Source organism: Oryzias latipes, chromosome 23 (genome assembly GCF_053564925.1).
Source record: "Oryzias latipes strain Hd-rR chromosome 23, Olatipes_Hd-rR_3.1".
Taxonomy (NCBI): Eukaryota; Metazoa; Chordata; class Actinopteri; order Beloniformes; family Adrianichthyidae; genus Oryzias; species Oryzias latipes.
In genome coordinates this window covers 3,868,809-3,886,585 of record NC_136259.1, presented here as the reverse complement: position 1 = coordinate 3,886,585, position 17,777 = coordinate 3,868,809, and the positions used below count along the sequence as shown (strand labels likewise).

The window sequence follows — 17,777 nt, the reverse complement described above, 5'->3', positions numbered from 1 at the left end:
AAAGCACTATAAAGGTAAACATCACTTACCATTCACCATTCACTTTAGTGAGATTTTCTTTCCACTTTCTGTCACCTTTCCAGAAGTAGAGGAAGAATTCTGCTTGCACTGTCTTTACGGTTTTGCTTTGAGATTCTTAAAATACTGTGCAAAATATAGGATTTTCAACCCCATGGGAATGAATAGGAAAGTGTTCAAATCCTTCAAAACATTTTTTCAGCTAGAGAAACAACTAAAACTTTAGACTGTTCAGCAGGAATTGAAGTCCTACTCCGTTCACCTTTTGATCTATTGTAAAACTGTTTCCAGTGGTCTTTTAATTATCATTATGGTGTTGTTAGGCAAAATCAAAAAGCCTGGGTCATTTTATAGGACATAGTTTCTGAAGAGCGAGAGAAGTTCATCTGAAACTTGATACGGAGTTGTGGGTGGCACTGTTGGCAGATGTAAGCCTCCGCTGATATCCCATCATTCCTGTAGTTACACTCATTAACTCTAATCCAAAAAAAATGTCATGATATCTTTTTCTTCATCTCAAGTTATTTAAGTATTAAACCGACCAATCAGATGCCTCAGTTAAAGCATGTGTTTGGCCTACTGGCCCCCACCTCAATCTTTGATTGACGGATTCTTCTGAAAGCGCTTTCAGTTGAACGGGTGTGGAGTTCCAACAAGCTCACTCCTGATTGGTGTGAGTGGTTGCCACAGAAACATTGACTCAGACCATTCGGACCAATCACTGTCGTCTGGCTCCAACATGGCGACGTCCAAATCGGGGAAACTGGCGACTGAATTAGCTTCATTTCGCTGAAGTCAGTAGTAAGCCATTTTCCGTGAGTGACATCACACACACTCAGTCCAGTTCTCATATACAGTCAATGCTCCACGCCATCAGTCCCACTGACAACTGAAAGGTAAATTTATAATGATCTACTGCCGCTCTGCAGAAATTATATCCTAGAAAACGACGCAGATTTTTTGGCTAAAATCATCATAATCATAATTAAAAGACTACTGGGAACAATTTGAAAATACTGCAGATCAAAAGATGATACGAGTGGATCTTTGAAGCACTTATAAATACTTACATTATCGCTGTTGTTGCAAATGTTTCTAGTAATCAACTGTTTAAGGTTTGCAAAAAACATAGGACTTTCTCTCAAAAGAGGTCATTTTAGCTTGTTGTTGACTAAGGATGTATTCAAACTGGAAAATTCATTTGGTCAAGTCGTAGTACACTTAATTTGGTCAGGATTGAGTCCTGACCCATGCTGAAAGCATACGGTGTTCACACTGGACTGTTGCTTCCCAGTAGTAGCGCATGTACGTACAGTTTGAAGAGGCCGCAATTATTAATTTCTCTTTATGATCAATTTTAAACCAGTTGGCAGTTGAAAAGGATGCTACCCATACGACACTACCAAATCCGAGTCCCTAGTTGGTCTAAGTTCAACTGGTTTAACTTTCAACACAAGTTCAATTGCCGTGGGTTTTGTATGTAGACCCCAACAACAGACTTAGAAATGTGCACAGTGACGCATGAATTCAAGAGTTTAGAACATGGAAGCCCAAAACATGCATTTATGCTCGTTTCCATGGAGTTTTCATGAGAAGCGTGATTGCTTGAATGTGCGTTGTGAACGTAGCATTAGAAATGCTGGTTCAAAGTTTTTGTGTCCATACCAAGTTCACGAAACAACAGTTGAAGTCGCATTTCACGCACCTAGGTGTGTGAAATGTATTCTCCGTATTTTCCCCATTCCCGGAGGAATGGTGAGCTGTAGACACAGCCAAGAACTTGGGAACCATTTGGTGGTGTAACCGTGCAATCCAACCCCTTAATGCTGAGTGTCAAGCAGGAAGGCACTGGGTCCCAATTTTAGAGTCTTGTGTTTAGGATGACTCGTCATAAGTTTGAACCCACAATCTTCCAGTCTCAGGCCGGACACTCTAACACAAGCCCACTGAGCTGGTGGTTTCGGAGTCTCAGCAAATACTCGTAGACACCAATGTCTTCCTGCTTTGGCAGCTAGCAACAAAGAAAGGATTGGTGTTAAAAGACTATCTTGTTCCTGAACCCAAGCAGAACTCAACATATCATTGAATTTCAGTAGTTTATCGATTTCTTTGTCCATTTTTTTTAAATTGGCGCCAATTTCCAAATGCTGCAATTGAGTTATGAGTTTTTTAACAGGTGCTTTGAGAGCAGAGAGGCCATTAACTGATTTTACAGTTTTCACATAAAACCTTTGGCCTGTTGTTCAGATTTGGTTTCTTTTCTTGATAAAAGTTTCAAACATTTATGATCTTTGTTGCTGTTTTTGCAGTAAAAATATTTTTCCATAGTTTTCCCCCCCCATTTCTGGTAAAAATGTGACCTTCCCATTTCTTCCTGCAGAGGGCAGCAACAGCAGCCATGAATCTCGGGTTGGGCTGGTTGAAGGCGTAGAGACGGAGAAGAGGACTGTGGTTCCTCTGGCTGTCGTCTCCACTCTCACCATCCTTTGCCTGCTGGTTCTGGTGGGCATACTCATCTACTGGAGGTAAAAATCCTCTTAAATCCTCAGTTACTTTGTTTCCAACTGCCCCCCAACACACCCATGTGGACTTGGGTCTCTTTGTGGCACAGAAACTGTTTCCAGGCGGCTCATTTCTATCCAGACGACACCACATCACCTAAAGTCATATCTGCTCCGTCCACTCCACTGCTGATGGCAACAGGTGAGTCCCACCCATCAAGTTCCCCCCCAGCTCAGCTGTATCAGTGCTTTTGAAAGAGATGAAGATATAGCATATAGTACTTTGATCAGCAGCCTCCACTTCTGCCAAAATTAGCTCCTTTGTTGCTTTAAAAAAATGGTGCAAATTTGGTGAAAAAGTGCAGGTGTAGCATCAATTCCTTTCAATTCAGGTAGTCTTCTGATACTACGTTAATACTAATAGTCCATCTGGAAACATCACACATTTACAACAATTACTTTGGCCTGAAATAAAAACAGACTATGTCATTATTCTTCTTCATCACTTAGGCTACGGGGGGCATCGGCAGAATCTTTGAGATAAGCTGAAAGTTTTGAAAAACAATTGGAATGCAGCAGTCAGACAGGGATGAAGTCATTAAGAATTGGGGGACACCTGAAAGACTCCATTCCCCAATTAATTAATCTAATTGAATCATTCGGAATTATATCAGGATATAAAATAAACAATGCTAAATCCGCATTAATGCTTCTAGATAAAAATGAAAGAACGAACCCAACTCTGGATTCACCATTTGCAATGGCAAATGAAGGCTTTACATATTTGGGGATTAAAATTTGCCATGATTTGACACATTTGATTTCTTTAAACTATGATCCCTTGGTGGACAAAGTGCGTGAGATGTTAAACAGATGGAGTCAAATGCCCATCCATGATTGGCCGTATAAATATAATCAAAATGCTTGTTTTACCTAAATTTTTATATCTTTTTCAGGCTTTACCACTTCCTTTACCAGACACCTTTTTTCAATGCATTAATAGTTTGTTTAATCAATTCATTTGGAATTACAAAAAAGCCAGACTAAAAACAAAGCTACTGTGTTTACCATACAAAAAAGGAGGACTCCAACTCCCGAATTTAAAACTATATTATTGGTCAGCCCAATTAAGGTTAAACATGTACTACTTTTCTGGGCTCCCACATCCATCTTGGGTTACTATTGAACAAAATACAACATCTGAGCTTCCTCTCAATTTATATTTATATTCAGCTAGCCCTACAAAGCTAATTAGGCAAACAAAGAACCCTTTTCTTAAAAATTCAATTAAGATATGGAACTTTTCACATAAATATGTTGGAGACACACCGGTGTTGTCACAATTCTCACCTATCTGGGGTAATAATAACTTTCTACCTGGCAGAGCAGATGGTGGATTTAAGATATGGTTCACCAAGGGTATTAAAAAAATTTCAGACCTCTACACATCCAACAACCTAATGTCATTTAGTCAGCTGTGTGAGAAATATAATGTCTCAAGAAAACATTTCTTTAAGTTTTTACAGATAAAACACTTCATTTATTCTGCACAGAAACAACTGTCCTTACCTCCACTCTCAAAAATTGAAGAATTAATAAAATCTTCCATAGAGGGAAAAGGACAGATTTCTTTGTTTTACAATCTGCTTTTAACACATTCAAAAGAATCTTCTTTACAAAAGCTAGAAGCGTGGAAAATCGACATATCAGAAGACATCTCTGAAGATGAATGGGAAATGGCTTGTTTGAAAGCTCAGACACAATCAGTCAACACCAAATTTAAGCTGCTGCAATATAAATGGTTGATGCGCACATACCTTACACCTAGTAGACTCAACCACATATTCCCAGACATTCCAGACATATGTGTTAAGTGCAAAGTGGATAAAGGAACTTTAATCCACTGCTTATGGGAATGCCCAGTGATCCAATGCTTTTGGAAGAGTGTAACTGGATATATTGGTCATATAATTGGAAATAATGTTCCGTTGTGTTCTAGATTATGTGTGTTAGGTATATACCCTCAACACTTTGTCGTAACACAGAAACAATCATTGCTCATCGACTTTGGGCTTTTACAAGCAAGAACAATTATTGCAATGTTGTGGAGGAGCATGGACACACCCTCGATTACAATGTGGACAAAAGAATTGATGACATGTCTAGCTTTGGAAAGGTTGACATATATTGTTAAAAAAAAAGAAAAAAACTTCAAACTCTTGTGGAATCCCTATATAAGTTTTTTCCAAGCCCATTCAATGCTAAACAATGACTTAAGTGCGTGTGTAAAGACATCTCACTGCTGATTTAAGTGTCCCTTTTTTTTTTTTTTTTTTGTGTGTATGCATATTTTAATATTACTTTTAATGCCAGATTTGAATGTTCCTTTTGTGTGATGTTGTTTAAAGCTTTGAAAATCACAATAAATATACTATAATATACTGGCAGCTGGATGGCCGGCAGCTCTGAATGGACAATGTGTAACCATCATCATGCCGCTAGTAGGGTATTGGGTATATAAAAAGCGGGCCATTCTGCACCACTGGTCATTCGCAACTCAGATTTTATGCACACATTATACATTACACATTTTTAGACAACAATCCTCCAAACAAAGAAAGGGCCATGTTCTGTCTTCTTAGAGTTATTCCCTGCATCAACCGCAATTTATCAATACGCAGATCTCGGAGTCGCTGTGGTGCAACCAACGCCATGATGAGTTTAATGCAGCATCAATGCCGTCTCCCCATTCGAACCCACAGTGGCTGGGATGGCCAGATTGTCATCTGGTTATTACCGGGTCCCCGGCCCATGTCAACAGCCCCTCATCAAGTGCTTGTGCTGCTACTGTACAACTTCTAAGAATCAGACGGTGGCAGTGGGTCGGCAGCACAGGGCCAGGGGGTGGCATTCTGAATTTGGTTGATCATCTGACGATTCTGAAGACCTTGGAGACCCTCCAACCAGTCAATTACCGCGCTGCTGCCTTCCTGCCACCCGCCCGTCACTGGACCTCCACCATGACCTCCAGATGTGGCCAAGCTGCTGTGTAGCTTGTAAAAATACGACTGCTGCCTCCTGATTACAAATGCCACCGTGTGGCCACCTGCTGATTTAGCAGAAAAACTTGCATCTATGGTGCCACGCTTTGGCGTTTTGGCATATGTGACCATAGTCTTATGTACTGCTCTGCCTACAACATGTTTTGCAACATTTTTCTTGATTCAAGCTATTTCTTTTCTAACTTATTTTTACCCAAAATGCCTAGCAGTTACGTGACTTTCTCTCTGTGTTACCTCGCAATTAGAGGATAGATTTACAGTTCATTTGTTTTCACACTGTAGTAAACCACACCAAGGTTTAATTTTAGACATACACAGATCAGAGATTACTTTGTCTTTTTTCACCAGCTGAGCTTTACATCAACCAGCAGCAGTGAGAGTTTGCACCCTTATGGGTGGATATGGGCAGACTGTAGGTAAATCGTAGTCTAAAGATCTTAGAGCACTTGGTGAGGCGATAGAGTAAAAATGCTTTAGCAATTTTTCTCTTCAGGCATGTTGCAGGCGACATGTTGTAGCATAGGCATACAACACATAAAGGTAAGAAAGGTGAAAGTAGCCCTTGAGCTATCCAAGGCACGCTGACGTTGGGGGTGGGGTCATCTGGAGCCTTCAAGACAGCCCACAGAACTTTTTTTTTCAGTGATTTTTTTTTTTATCTTCACTGGTGTCCATGGCAGACATGAAATCCTGTTCACCTTTGTCATGGGAAGATAACATGTCAATGTAAGGGTTGGGGTCAGCTGGACCCCACAAGAGAGCACTAAGTTATGTCTTCCAGAGGTTTGCTTCAGGAAACTCTGGCAACCAATTCAAGGTTTTGGTTAATTTTCAAATGAGCACAATTCAGTGTACGTTTGGTAAAAGTATAAAAAAAACAGTGATTTTGAGGATCAAAGAGCTGAAGAGAAAAAGAAAAGAAGTATCTTAAACATGGCAAATAATAAGTATGAAAAGAAATGAATCCAATTTCAGTCTTTCTTCGCTTTCTAATCAGATCTTATTTTAGAAGAAATTAATCCAAAACGAGCAGCTCTTCTAACTAACACTTTTTAGCTGGTTTGTTCCTCAGTATAAAAGTAAACCACTTTAAGGGAGAGATTTGTTTACCACCCTTCCCCTCATCAAACCAGGTCCTCACCGCCCCAAATTACATTTTAAGACCTACTTTGATTTGTATCCTATAATCTGTTTTCTGTTTCTTTTTTTATTTTTGCTGTTAAGAATGCAATACCTCAGTCATCACATGCTGTAGTTTTTTAAGGGTTTCATTAATAAACTGAAGGGACCCGTTTGCTCCTGGGTTCCAGACGGCCACGAGCCACTGACGGTGAAGCAGTTTGTGAAGCATGTCATGGAGCTCCACAGCACCAACACCTTCTCCAAGGAGTTTGAGGTGCGTGACATTTTTCTGTTAAACGTGACGGCAAGAATTCCTTCAGGAGAATTTCTGGGATCATTTATCCGCTTTCTCTGTAAATGTTGTACGGCATGAAACAAACTAATTTCCGATGAAGTGTATCCCATTTGTCATTGCTCCTTAATGTGCTTCCATATCTGTATTAACATCACATCTGCAGAAGTGTTGATGGATAATATCCATGCACTGCCGTGTTTTAAATGCACTGTTTGCAGGAAGGCTGTGTTCAGCAATATTTACCGTATGTTTGGGAGTTTAAGTAGCACCAGAGTATAAGTCGCACAATGAGTTATACCGGAGTATGAGTCAATATAGCGAAGGAGCAGTGCAAACAAAACAAACAAACATTTGAATCAGAAAGTTTACATACTTGGACATCACATATCAGTTTCCAAAAATGAATTTGTAATCGCACACAAATAAAAAAACAATTTTTGGTACATTATATCTCTATGATTTTTTTAATTTTTTTTTTAACTTTCAAAAGAACAATAAAATATGAAGTGAATATATAAACTTTAGGAATAAGAATTAAATTTAGCTTTAATAGAAAAGGAAGAAATATCAGAAATTCAAGTCTGGACCGTCGTTCCGTTCAGCTCTGTTCTTCTACTATTCAACCATGTTTTTGCAGTGGATGCAGTTTGTTGTTTTACTCTATCCTGCACACCTGATTTGTGTGGGCAGAGGCGTTGTCATGAGGCTGTGCGGCACTGCCACGAGGGAGAGACTAGTCATGGAAAAGTAGTTATGGAAAAACGTGTTTAGTCTTCTCAAAATGGATTTTTAATTTTTTTTTCAAATCTTAACTGTTGAGGTGTATCTGTTTTAGAAAGTAAAAAAGATATGAAGTTTTTACTAGATATTATTGACAATCTCAGTTCAAGGAGGCTAATAGGAAAACTCTGATGACCGAAGATTGTAGCAGCATTTGAACGCATCACCTATGCAGGAATCTGGAAACGTGAGTGTGTGTGTGTATCAGGTATTTGGTGTGTACTATTTATAATAGAGAATTATGCACACACAAATCCAAAGTTACACACTAACATGAAGACACAAGTTACAAATCAAGAATCACACACACACAAATTAGGTGTGACTATTTTTTCTCCATAGAAAATGTTCATGCCTGTCTGGGGAAAGTGTAGAAAGTGTGTTGTCAGGGGTTTTAGAGCCTTAAAACATCTTTAATTATTGTAAAAAATAAAACGGTGTGGATTTTGTCAATCGTGGATTTGTTTTCAAACGTAATTCTTGTTAATAATGAAGGACGACTGTAGTCCATTATCCATCTTGTGTGGACCAGCTTTGGTCCAAGTATTGTTTTTCATTCCTTTACAGAATCACTTCTGTCCTTTATCAACTTTTGCCTGAAGGCCCCAATACCAGATTTGATTGTCTAGATTTGCCCCCAGCCTACAGAGATTTCCCCAGATTCTTAACATTTTTATGAACCCGTTCCTGCTTTAAAAGATGTAACTTATATCTTTTTTTTTGCATTGTGTCCTCATTATTATTATTACCAGGCTTTTTCACAACAGATGTTACAAACAAAAAAATCTGTTTCAAGCAATTTAGTGGTTATTTAAATCAGACCTTTAGATATTTCCTGAATGAAGATATCGGCCAGAGATTGCACCCACAGTGCTGAATATTACATCACCGCCAAAATAGCTTCCAGCCTTCAGCTCAGATGAGAAAATCTGCATATTTCCCACTCGCACCGCCTCTCTGTATTTACCTGAACCCCAGATTCCTGAACCTGCACTGACTCCCTGTCTGTCTGTCATCTTGTCCCACTCTCCTCCTACCATCTCCACCACCATCGTCGTGCTTTCTGCATCTTCACATTAGATTGTCAAAGAGTCGTATGAGGTAAGACACCGAGCGTCCCTCCTTTGCTGCAGATTAGACATGTTTGACTCCTCCTGAGTCAGGGGTCTGCAACTCCACTGCTTAGAAAAATACCATAGATTTATATTTTTGTGGCCATTCATTTAGAAAATGTAGCTTTTAAAAATGTACAATAATTGAATTCTGAAAGTGTTATATTTCTATTAAATAACTTTTGACAACAGCACATAGAAGTAATTTTCAAAATAAAATGCATCCTTTGTCAAACAAGAACCTTCTGCGGTAGATTTGCAACTATACTAGGGCTGGATATCACCAATAATTTCCAGAATCGATTCGATTCACTAGAGCCTGGATCACGTGAATTTGTGTTTTACGTTTTAATCCACTTGATTCAATTTGAGTAAATTTTGAATTGACAGGGTTGACAAATTTGGACATTTATAAATAGAAATACAATAATTATCTATATATCTTTAATAATAATCTAAATAACTATATATCACATACTGTAAAATGTATTAGTGCAATAATAAACCAATGAGATTGGTAACACCGGACAGTGTTACATGGTTTCTCAAACGGAGAAGCTCCAACAAAAACGTGCAGATTATTCTGTTCTGCCTCTCCTGGATGACGTTTCAGTTTGGCCACTAGGTGGAGCTGGTGCTGTAGCATTACACTTTATTCCAGAAGATTTCACAAATAGTTCAAAAAAAAGGTTTCCTTAAAAGATTTTGGAAATGTTCTGCCTGTGAGTCTTTAAAGCTTTTAGTTTAGTCAGGAATGTATGTTTAGGTCAGCCGAGCGTTAGCATTAGCCGTCTAATGGGACGGATAAGAGACTAAGTGGGTGACAAACTGGCACCAATGTAATCAGACAGTTGGCGAGGAATAGAAAAAATGAAGTAAAATAAATAAGTAAAGCGTCTTTCGTGACGAAAAAAAGGCTGAAACAGTAAAGCGCATTCGTCAGCTTCGGCTGCAGTGGGGTGCAGGTGAGGCACAGGCTGCCGGTGACTCACCTGCCGCCTTTTTTCGTGTTTTTCAACAGGAAATTTGTGGATTTGCTGCTTTTTTGCCAAAGGAACGCTAAATTCAGAAAAAAATGTATAATAGAATAGACATGTCTAAAAAGTAATATTTGTTTTTCATTTTTCATTTTAAAAAAGTATGTTCATTTTATTTCATTTCTGTATTTTCTAAGCTATATTTTGCAGGTGAGGCACACTCACCTGCCTCCCCTGACTACACGTCACTGCACCAAATTTATTATTTATTTAAATCCGTTGCATTTTTTTTTTTTTCAAAACCAAGAGGCCACAATGAAGAGATAAATGAGCAGCATGTGACTCCAGAGCCTCAAGTTGCAGACCCCTGTCCTAAGAAAGTTGCTCATATACAAATACTCCTCTGTAGTTTGTTTCCTGCTTCTGCATTTTTGATTGTTCTCTAGCTTTAGATCTGCTGTGGCTTTTCATCTATGAATAACTATTTTTGTGAAATGACTGAAACTATTCTTGCCTGCAGTGGTGTTTGGACCATGAGGCTTCGCAGTATTTGTTATTTGACTTTACTTGAGTGTAGAAAAATACAAATGGGTTATTGTTGTGTAAAGCTTGCCGTGTGTTGTGTTTCAGGAGGTACAGATGTGTACGGTGGACTTGGGTATCACAGCTGACAGTTCGAATCACCCCGAAAACAAAAGCAAGAACCGTTACATCAACATCCTGGCCTGTGAGTTTGCGTTTTTACCTTTAAAGGTTCCCCTGTAAACAGCAGCAGAAGCTGATTTCTGGATCCTTTTCCCTTCCAGACGACCACAGCAGAGTAAAGCTCTTCAACAGTCTCGACAAAGATAGCAAATGTGGAGACTACATTAATGCTAATTTCGTAGACGTAAGCGCACCTGCTTGTTCTTCTCCCTTCAACGTGCGAGCTGGAGGTGAGCGGCTCCGTGTCTGTTGCAGGGTTACGAGCGGACCAGGGCATACGTGGCGGCGCAGGGGCCCCTCAGGGCGGGCAGGGAGGACTTCTGGCGGATGATCTTGCAGCAGAACATCGGAGTTGTGGTCATGATCACCAATCTGAAGGAGAAGGGACGTGTAAGGGCTGACACAAACACCCTCTTCACTGAGTTCAAAGGAGAGCCCAAACCTGTTGCAAAAACAAAAGAACAACCTCGATGTTTGTTAGGTTTCTCTGACGTCTGATGCCCGAGTGTAAAAGTTAGTTAATAAAATTAAAAACAATATGTACCGTAACACTTGGTCTGCAGCTAACAGCTACGTTTTCGCTGTAGTGGCAGCGTTTATTAAAGTTTGTTTTTTGCTGTTAATTAAAACAATTAAACAAAAGAAGACAATTTCAAACCAAATTAGGATCTTTGGTCAACTCTATAGTCCAGCTGAGACCGAAAGCCTTTTTAAAGGTGGAGTACACCCTGAACAGATCACCAGTCCATCACAGATCTGATTTAAGGCCATTCAAATACAAACTAAGAAAGAAATGTGCTGTGCTCTAAAAAGTCTCAGACAGTGATGGCTTTTAGCCTTAAGGCCGTGTCACACAGCCATGACGTATATGTTGCACAATTTCAGCGTATGAAAGTGCGGTCTTTTGTGATACGTGCGCTATAAACGTAATTCTTTTGCTTTTTTGCGTGCGTTGTTAGTTGATGTGCGCAGATGTCCGTCGAGGCTTTCGGCTGAGAGGTCTTTATATAAATCGGATTTTTAGATGTTCAAAATTTTTGTTAAGTTGAGAATTACGCAATTTACATGTATTTTAAGTAGTTTATATGCAATTATTACATAAATCTTAAACAACTGTGTGTGATTTTGCGAGATGCAAATGCAAATTTTTGGCTTTCCTCTACTGTTTTACATATGTCTAACTGATTTTTCACTCATATACCATATATGCGTAATTTTGATATTGGATCTAAGGAGCAGATATCAACTTCAATTGATGTAATTGACACAGGAATCACTAACAAATTGCAAATAAACAGCGCAACAATCACCCACGGATAATGTGCTATGTAGGTTTACGTGTTCTTTGCGTGCTTTACTCGTACTTCTTCAGTGGTTTTAACGTGCATCATTCGTGATCCATCTGTGAAAATGTCACCTAAGGACCACAACTCTTCTCACCTTTTCCACATATATGCACGTTGACCAATTTTCATCCGTGCAAGATGTGCAAAATGTACATAGTGGCTGTGTGACACAGCTTTTAATCACAACTGCCTTACGGCTATAAATAAATAATTGACTGATAAGGGTACGCAGGTGGTCAGTTATGCGTTATGTAATATCCATATTTTACATTTAAAAATAACCCACAACTCTCCAAATTTGGACATTTGGTAACTGCTTATTAACCCCCGCTCCACCCGCCAGCGACACAATTCTATTTTGTTGCTGCTGTTGGGTTCAGGTGTTTGAAATATTCCTTCTGGTTGCTTATTTGACGATGTCCCTGCGCTTAACAGTTGAAATGATTGCTCACACTTGAAACAATGAGAAAGTTTGGAGGATTGATCATATCGATCACATCATATTTCTTATCTCAGTATCAGGTATTCATTCAAAATATATTTTACACCTGCAGCATTCCATTAGCGCCAAACATCCCATGTGTTAGACTCTTCTGTGGTATGGCGAGCAGGTATCACTTCATATCAGGTAGTAGACCGCTCTGTGAACCCGTAGAGTAAAAGTCTTCATGTATATTTTATTTCTACAGGCATGTTGCGGGCGACAGTTAAACACATATACAAGACATGTGTGCAGCCTGACAGTTAGACATGAGGAAATTAGACAACCAGAGCGTAGTTTGTGTGGCCATCCTACATGCATCCTATGGGCATTTACGTATGATTTATGCACAGTCAGTAAGGAGCCAGTACTCACACTTTACTATTAACTACCGTTCCGCGAAAACACAACACAACAGCATCACGGGTATGTTGTATGTATATATGGGTGGGTTGGGTTTTTACTGTAATATTGTGTTTTCTGTTTTTAATGTTAAAGTGCTTCGAGCTGCACAAATGCATGACAAGCGCTATTTTCTAAATAAAGTTTGACAAGTGTGTGCAACTTACATTAACCGTACAAATCCTTCACGATACACTTACCACACGTACGATAATGGTACATTCCATTTTCTTGATGTCCCTTGAGGTGGTTCTCAGGTGTTAAGACCAAAGTGAAGTAATAGACTGCCTGTTTCCTGGGAAATCCAAAAAAACGAATGAGGGACCTCATAATACATGTTAAGCACAGTGGGGAAATTGAGTTTTTCTACCATAGAACCTTATATTGAAGTCTTGACCTCTTCTGAATACTAAACCAATTAAAAGTAATGTGCATGTCCTCATTCAGATGACCAATGTGGTGTAGACTGAGATATGCAACAGCAAGCTTACAAAAATACAGAAGGTCATGGAAGTTATTGTTTTCAGCATTATGGTTATCTCTGTTGCAGACCAAATGTGATCAGTACTGGCCAGAAGAGAATCAAGAGGAATATGGTCCTTACCAGGTAACGCTGAGATCCTCAAGAACTCTGGCATATTACACCGTGCGCACATTCACGGTCAGGGATACGACAAATAAGGTAATTTACACACCTGGCTAGTCTTTTTTGCAGACAGATGCAGCACAGTAGCACCTTCGTAAACAAACTTTCTGGTCTTCCAGCTGCCTCAGCGAAGAGCTGAACATACTGTTCTCCATTACCATTACACCCAGTGGCCAGACATGGGTGTCCCAGAGTACACTCTGCCTGTCCTGTCCTTCATCAGAGTCTCCTCTCAGGCTCGCACACAGGAGATGGGACCAGTCTTAGTCCACTGCAGGTATAGAGTCTGTCCAAGTCAGTAAACCTGAAAGAAGCATCAGTGCCATGAAAATCAATGTGGATCTGTTCCAGTGCTGGAGTTGGAAGAACAGGAACCTACATAGTGATTGACAGCATGCTGCAGCAGATCCAGGATCAGGGGACAGTTAATGTCCTTGGGTTCTTGAAACATGTCCGGACGCAGAGAAACTTTCTGGTTCAGACAGAGGTAAGCAGGAACAGTCATGGTTGGGTCAATCATTTTTACCTCACAAAACCCAATCCTTGAGTCTGAGCGTTGGCATAAAGGCTAGCAACTGTATAGGCAACCTTATAGCAGGTGTTTAGCATACATGCTATTTTATTACTCACAGCTAAACACTGGTCTGTACAGAAGTAGAGGAACGCTTCTGATGGAGAGACTGGTGTATAAATAAATGTATGGATGGATGGATGGATGGATAGATGGGTGGATGGATGATAAACGGCCAGATGGATGGATGGACAGGTGTATAGATGAAGGTATGGACAGATACATGGACAAATGATTGAAAAGATGTATGTATGGATAATTCAATAAATGGGTGGATGGATACATTGATGGATGTAAATTGTGTTTTTTTTTTAAGTTAAATTTCCTGTTTTGAGGGGGTAAAAGGGGCGTTCTGTGGTTTTGAAACCTCCATTTGCACAACCTGATCTTCACACTGTCTCCATTTCCAGGAGCAGTATGTGTTCATCCATGACGCTTTGGTGGAGGCCATCTTGAGCCGGAATACTTTGGTCAAATCTGAGCACCTTCACACTTACGTGTCTAACCTGCTGATACCTGGCGGCACAGGCAGGACGCGGATGGACAAACAGTTCAAAGTAAAGAACCCTCCTTGTATGTATGTAAGACCGAACCTCTGCAGCTCCTGAATGCATCTGAACCTTTTTGTGTTTCAGTTGATCAGTCAGCGTCAGGCGAAGCACACAGATTACAGCACTGCCCTTAAAGATGGTAATGCAGAAAGGAACAGAGCCAGAGCGCTGATGCCAGGTATGAATGAGGAGCTTGTTGACCGGACAACCCCAAACAACTGGACTTTTTCTACTTAGGACTCAAATAAAAAAAAAAAGATTTATCTTTGTTTATGTAACTTCACCTTCTCCCTACAGCTGATGTCATGTATGCTATAATGCACAATGCAGCTAAAATCGAGTCGACTAAAGCAAACATTCTATAGATATTTGCTACCGTTGATTCAGTAAATGGAAACTGGCAGCATCTGGTCATTTGATGCTTAACCTGTTGGCCTAAAATTATTTATACCCTTGAAGAGTTTTCATTTTAAGTTGCTTTTAATCATCAAATGATGGTAAGTGGTGAATAGCATATACTTATAAAGCACTATTCTACCATCCAAAGCACTTACAGTCCCATTCACTCGCGCACACACACATTCACACACTGATGGCCGCTCCGCTGCTGAACGCTGGCGCCAACCGATAACCACCAGATTCATCGTGGGATTCAGTGTCTTGCCCAAAGACACTGTGACACATGGGCAAGGCGAGAGCCAAACCTGCGATCTTCCGTTTAGAGGTGGACCGCCCTACTGCTGCACCCTAGCCACCCCAGTGATTCATCAATCAGTACTTCATCAATGTTTTTTAGCCTCTTTTCACATTTAAACAATCACTAACATGTCCCGAATCATTCATACCCAAAGTTCTGTACATTTCAAAAGGTGATGATAATGATGTTCTGGATCATCGCGACCTTCATTCGTTAGGAACAGGCGTTGAATCAACTCGACGTCTGGACAGTCCTGGTTAAGACGGAAGATGTGTTTAAGGAAAGTCAGGAAAAGGGTTGTGAGGCCATTTTTGAAATATTTTTAGGTTCCAGTGGAAACAGTGCAAAGTAAAAAGACAAGACCAACTTCAACTTCGTAGAACAACTTAGATGTGATCAGAAACTAAAAGGGACTCCTGTTTAGCAAGGACGACTAGTGAGAGATTAGGAAGAAATCCAGAAACCATCACCAGTGTCCTCCTTGTGAATGTGCAGTCTGTGGGCAGCAACTTTTCAAAACGGACACATCGCCGTGTCCCACGTACGCCGACCAAGGAGGACGCCACTTCTCTGGATTAAGCACACAAAAGCCCCTTGGCCTCTGCCGATTCTCATCTGGACAAAGACGACGACGACTGCTTCCTGGTCTGATCAAACAAAAATATCAACATGGGTGTGTCCTGTTTTTGCAGGAAGTGTGTAACTGCTGTAATAGCCAATGAAGGTTTTTCTATAGTCTTCTACATCATCAGTTTCCCATGAAGAATAAACGTTCTGGTTGAGTAAAAGTAGCTGTTGGTCAAAGCTAGTATGAATCTCACTGAGCTTGACTCATCCGTCTGTGTTTTGGCAGTGGAGAGATCAAGAGTGTCTCTGTCATCGTCGGAATCAAACTCTACAGGCTACATCAATGCTTCCTATGTTGTGGTGAGACTGTCTTTGCTTCCTTTACAGCAGCTGTGTATTCGGTTGTGGTTTATGTAGGTGCAGATTCCACAGCAGGGATCATTGTGAACACAACGTAGCAAGGACAGAAAAACGGTTGTTTTTGTGACCATAGAAGACACATTTCTTTGCTACAGATACTGCTGAGCACCTTAGAGGAAAAACACACAAACAATGGCCTCAAAGTGGGCGTTTTTGGTGATTTTATTTATTTCTTTTTTAGAGTGTGATCATGTCTTTGTTAGAGATCCTGCTTGATGCTAAATAGCAACCACCAATACCAACTGCTAAAACCCAACTCCCACAGAGAATAGGACCAACTGTTTGTCCTGAGCTCAGGTGTCTTTCCATTGGTGCATGTCACGTTGACACAGGGCCATCACTGCAGTAAGGAGTTCATCGTGAGTCAGACTCCTCTGGCCAGCACTGTGGCAGACTTCTGGAGGATGATCTGGGAGCAGCAAACTCGCACTGTTGTCCGTCTGCCGGACAACCAGGTACGAATATAGCGTCCTCTGCTTTATGTCCCGCGTTCACATCACTTCCTTTATGTTTTTAACTTCCTGGTCAGTGATATCAGCTGTATATGGAAAAACAGGAAGTAGCTGCTGGCTCCAAGAGGCTAAAATCCCATCGAGTTCTATAGAGAAATAAACAGCTGATACTCTGTTATTCTATTTGTCTTTCTCTGCTACCATTTTTTCAAGATGACTTCATGGGTTCTTCCATTTTTCAGACAGGGTTGTGTTTTTACACATGCCATACATGTTTCGACAGATGACTGCTGTCTACAAAGATGGAAGACATCTGTTGAAACATGTAAGGTATGTGTAAAACCACAACCGTGTCTGATAATAGTAGAACCCAAGAAGTCAGTTAACATATACAGACACTATGAACTTTAACTAATTTTTTTAAAATGTTCTTGCTAATCCTCTTTATTTTCATTATATTGTTTTCTGTAGCGCAGTTATTCAACTTATTAGCTGACCAATCAGTTCTGTTCGAAACAATGTTGTGTAGCCCGCTTTGGTAGGGATGTGGACTTTTAAAAAGCTCACTCCTGATTGGCGAGAGTGGTTGCCATAGAATTGATGACTCATTGGACCGGCACGGACCAATCACTGCTCACCGGTGTCGTCCGGCTCCAACATGGTTGACGTCAATATCATGAAAAAATGGCGACTAAATTAACCTCATTTGGTTGGAGCTAGGGGCCGCACGGCAACAGCAAGAAGGCCCCTGGTTCAAGTCCCGGCTGGGGGACCCAAAATAGAACATCAATTGGGGACCTTTCTGTGTGGAGTTTGCATGTTCTCCACCTGCATGCGTGGGTTTTCTCCGGGGACTCCGGCTTCCTCCCACCGTCCAAAAACATGCTTCATAGGTTCATTGGTCACTCTAAATTGTCCATAGGTGTGAATGTGAGAGTGCATGGGTGTGTGATATGTGTGATCCGGCGACAGACTCGCGACCTGTCCAGGGTGTCCCCGGCCTTTGCTCATAAGTGGCCGGGATAGGCTCCAGCAGCCCCGTGACCCCGAAAAAAATAACGGAAGAAGATGA

At 40.5% G+C, this 17,777-nt stretch overlaps 1 protein-coding gene across 5 annotated transcripts in view; it reads left to right on the top strand.

Moving 5' to 3' along the window:
• The window catches only part of ptprz1b (protein tyrosine phosphatase receptor type Z1b), a 111,935-nt gene that overhangs the window by 90,025 nt on the left and 4,133 nt on the right, over positions 1–17,777 (top strand). For 3 of the 5 annotated variants that reach the window (XM_023952148.2, XM_023952146.2, XM_023952144.2), the window contains 14 exons: positions 2,399–2,543; positions 2,630–2,721; positions 6,892–6,977; positions 8,859–8,879; positions 10,498–10,594; positions 10,674–10,756; positions 10,828–10,962; positions 13,352–13,483; positions 13,567–13,724; positions 13,799–13,934; positions 14,429–14,575; positions 14,654–14,747; positions 16,120–16,193; positions 16,586–16,708. In XM_023952148.2, coding sequence (XP_023807916.1) covers positions 2,399–2,543; positions 2,630–2,721; positions 6,892–6,977; positions 8,859–8,879; positions 10,498–10,594; positions 10,674–10,756; positions 10,828–10,962; positions 13,352–13,483; positions 13,567–13,724; positions 13,799–13,934; positions 14,429–14,575; positions 14,654–14,747; positions 16,120–16,193; positions 16,586–16,708 — 1,523 coding nt within the window. The remainder of the gene's footprint in view (positions 1–2,398; positions 2,544–2,629; positions 2,722–6,891; positions 6,978–8,858; positions 8,880–10,497; positions 10,595–10,673; positions 10,757–10,827; positions 10,963–13,351; positions 13,484–13,566; positions 13,725–13,798; positions 13,935–14,428; positions 14,576–14,653; positions 14,748–16,119; positions 16,194–16,585; positions 16,709–17,777) is intronic. The other 2 variants (XM_023952147.2, XM_023952145.2) reach the window with 1 other exon arrangement.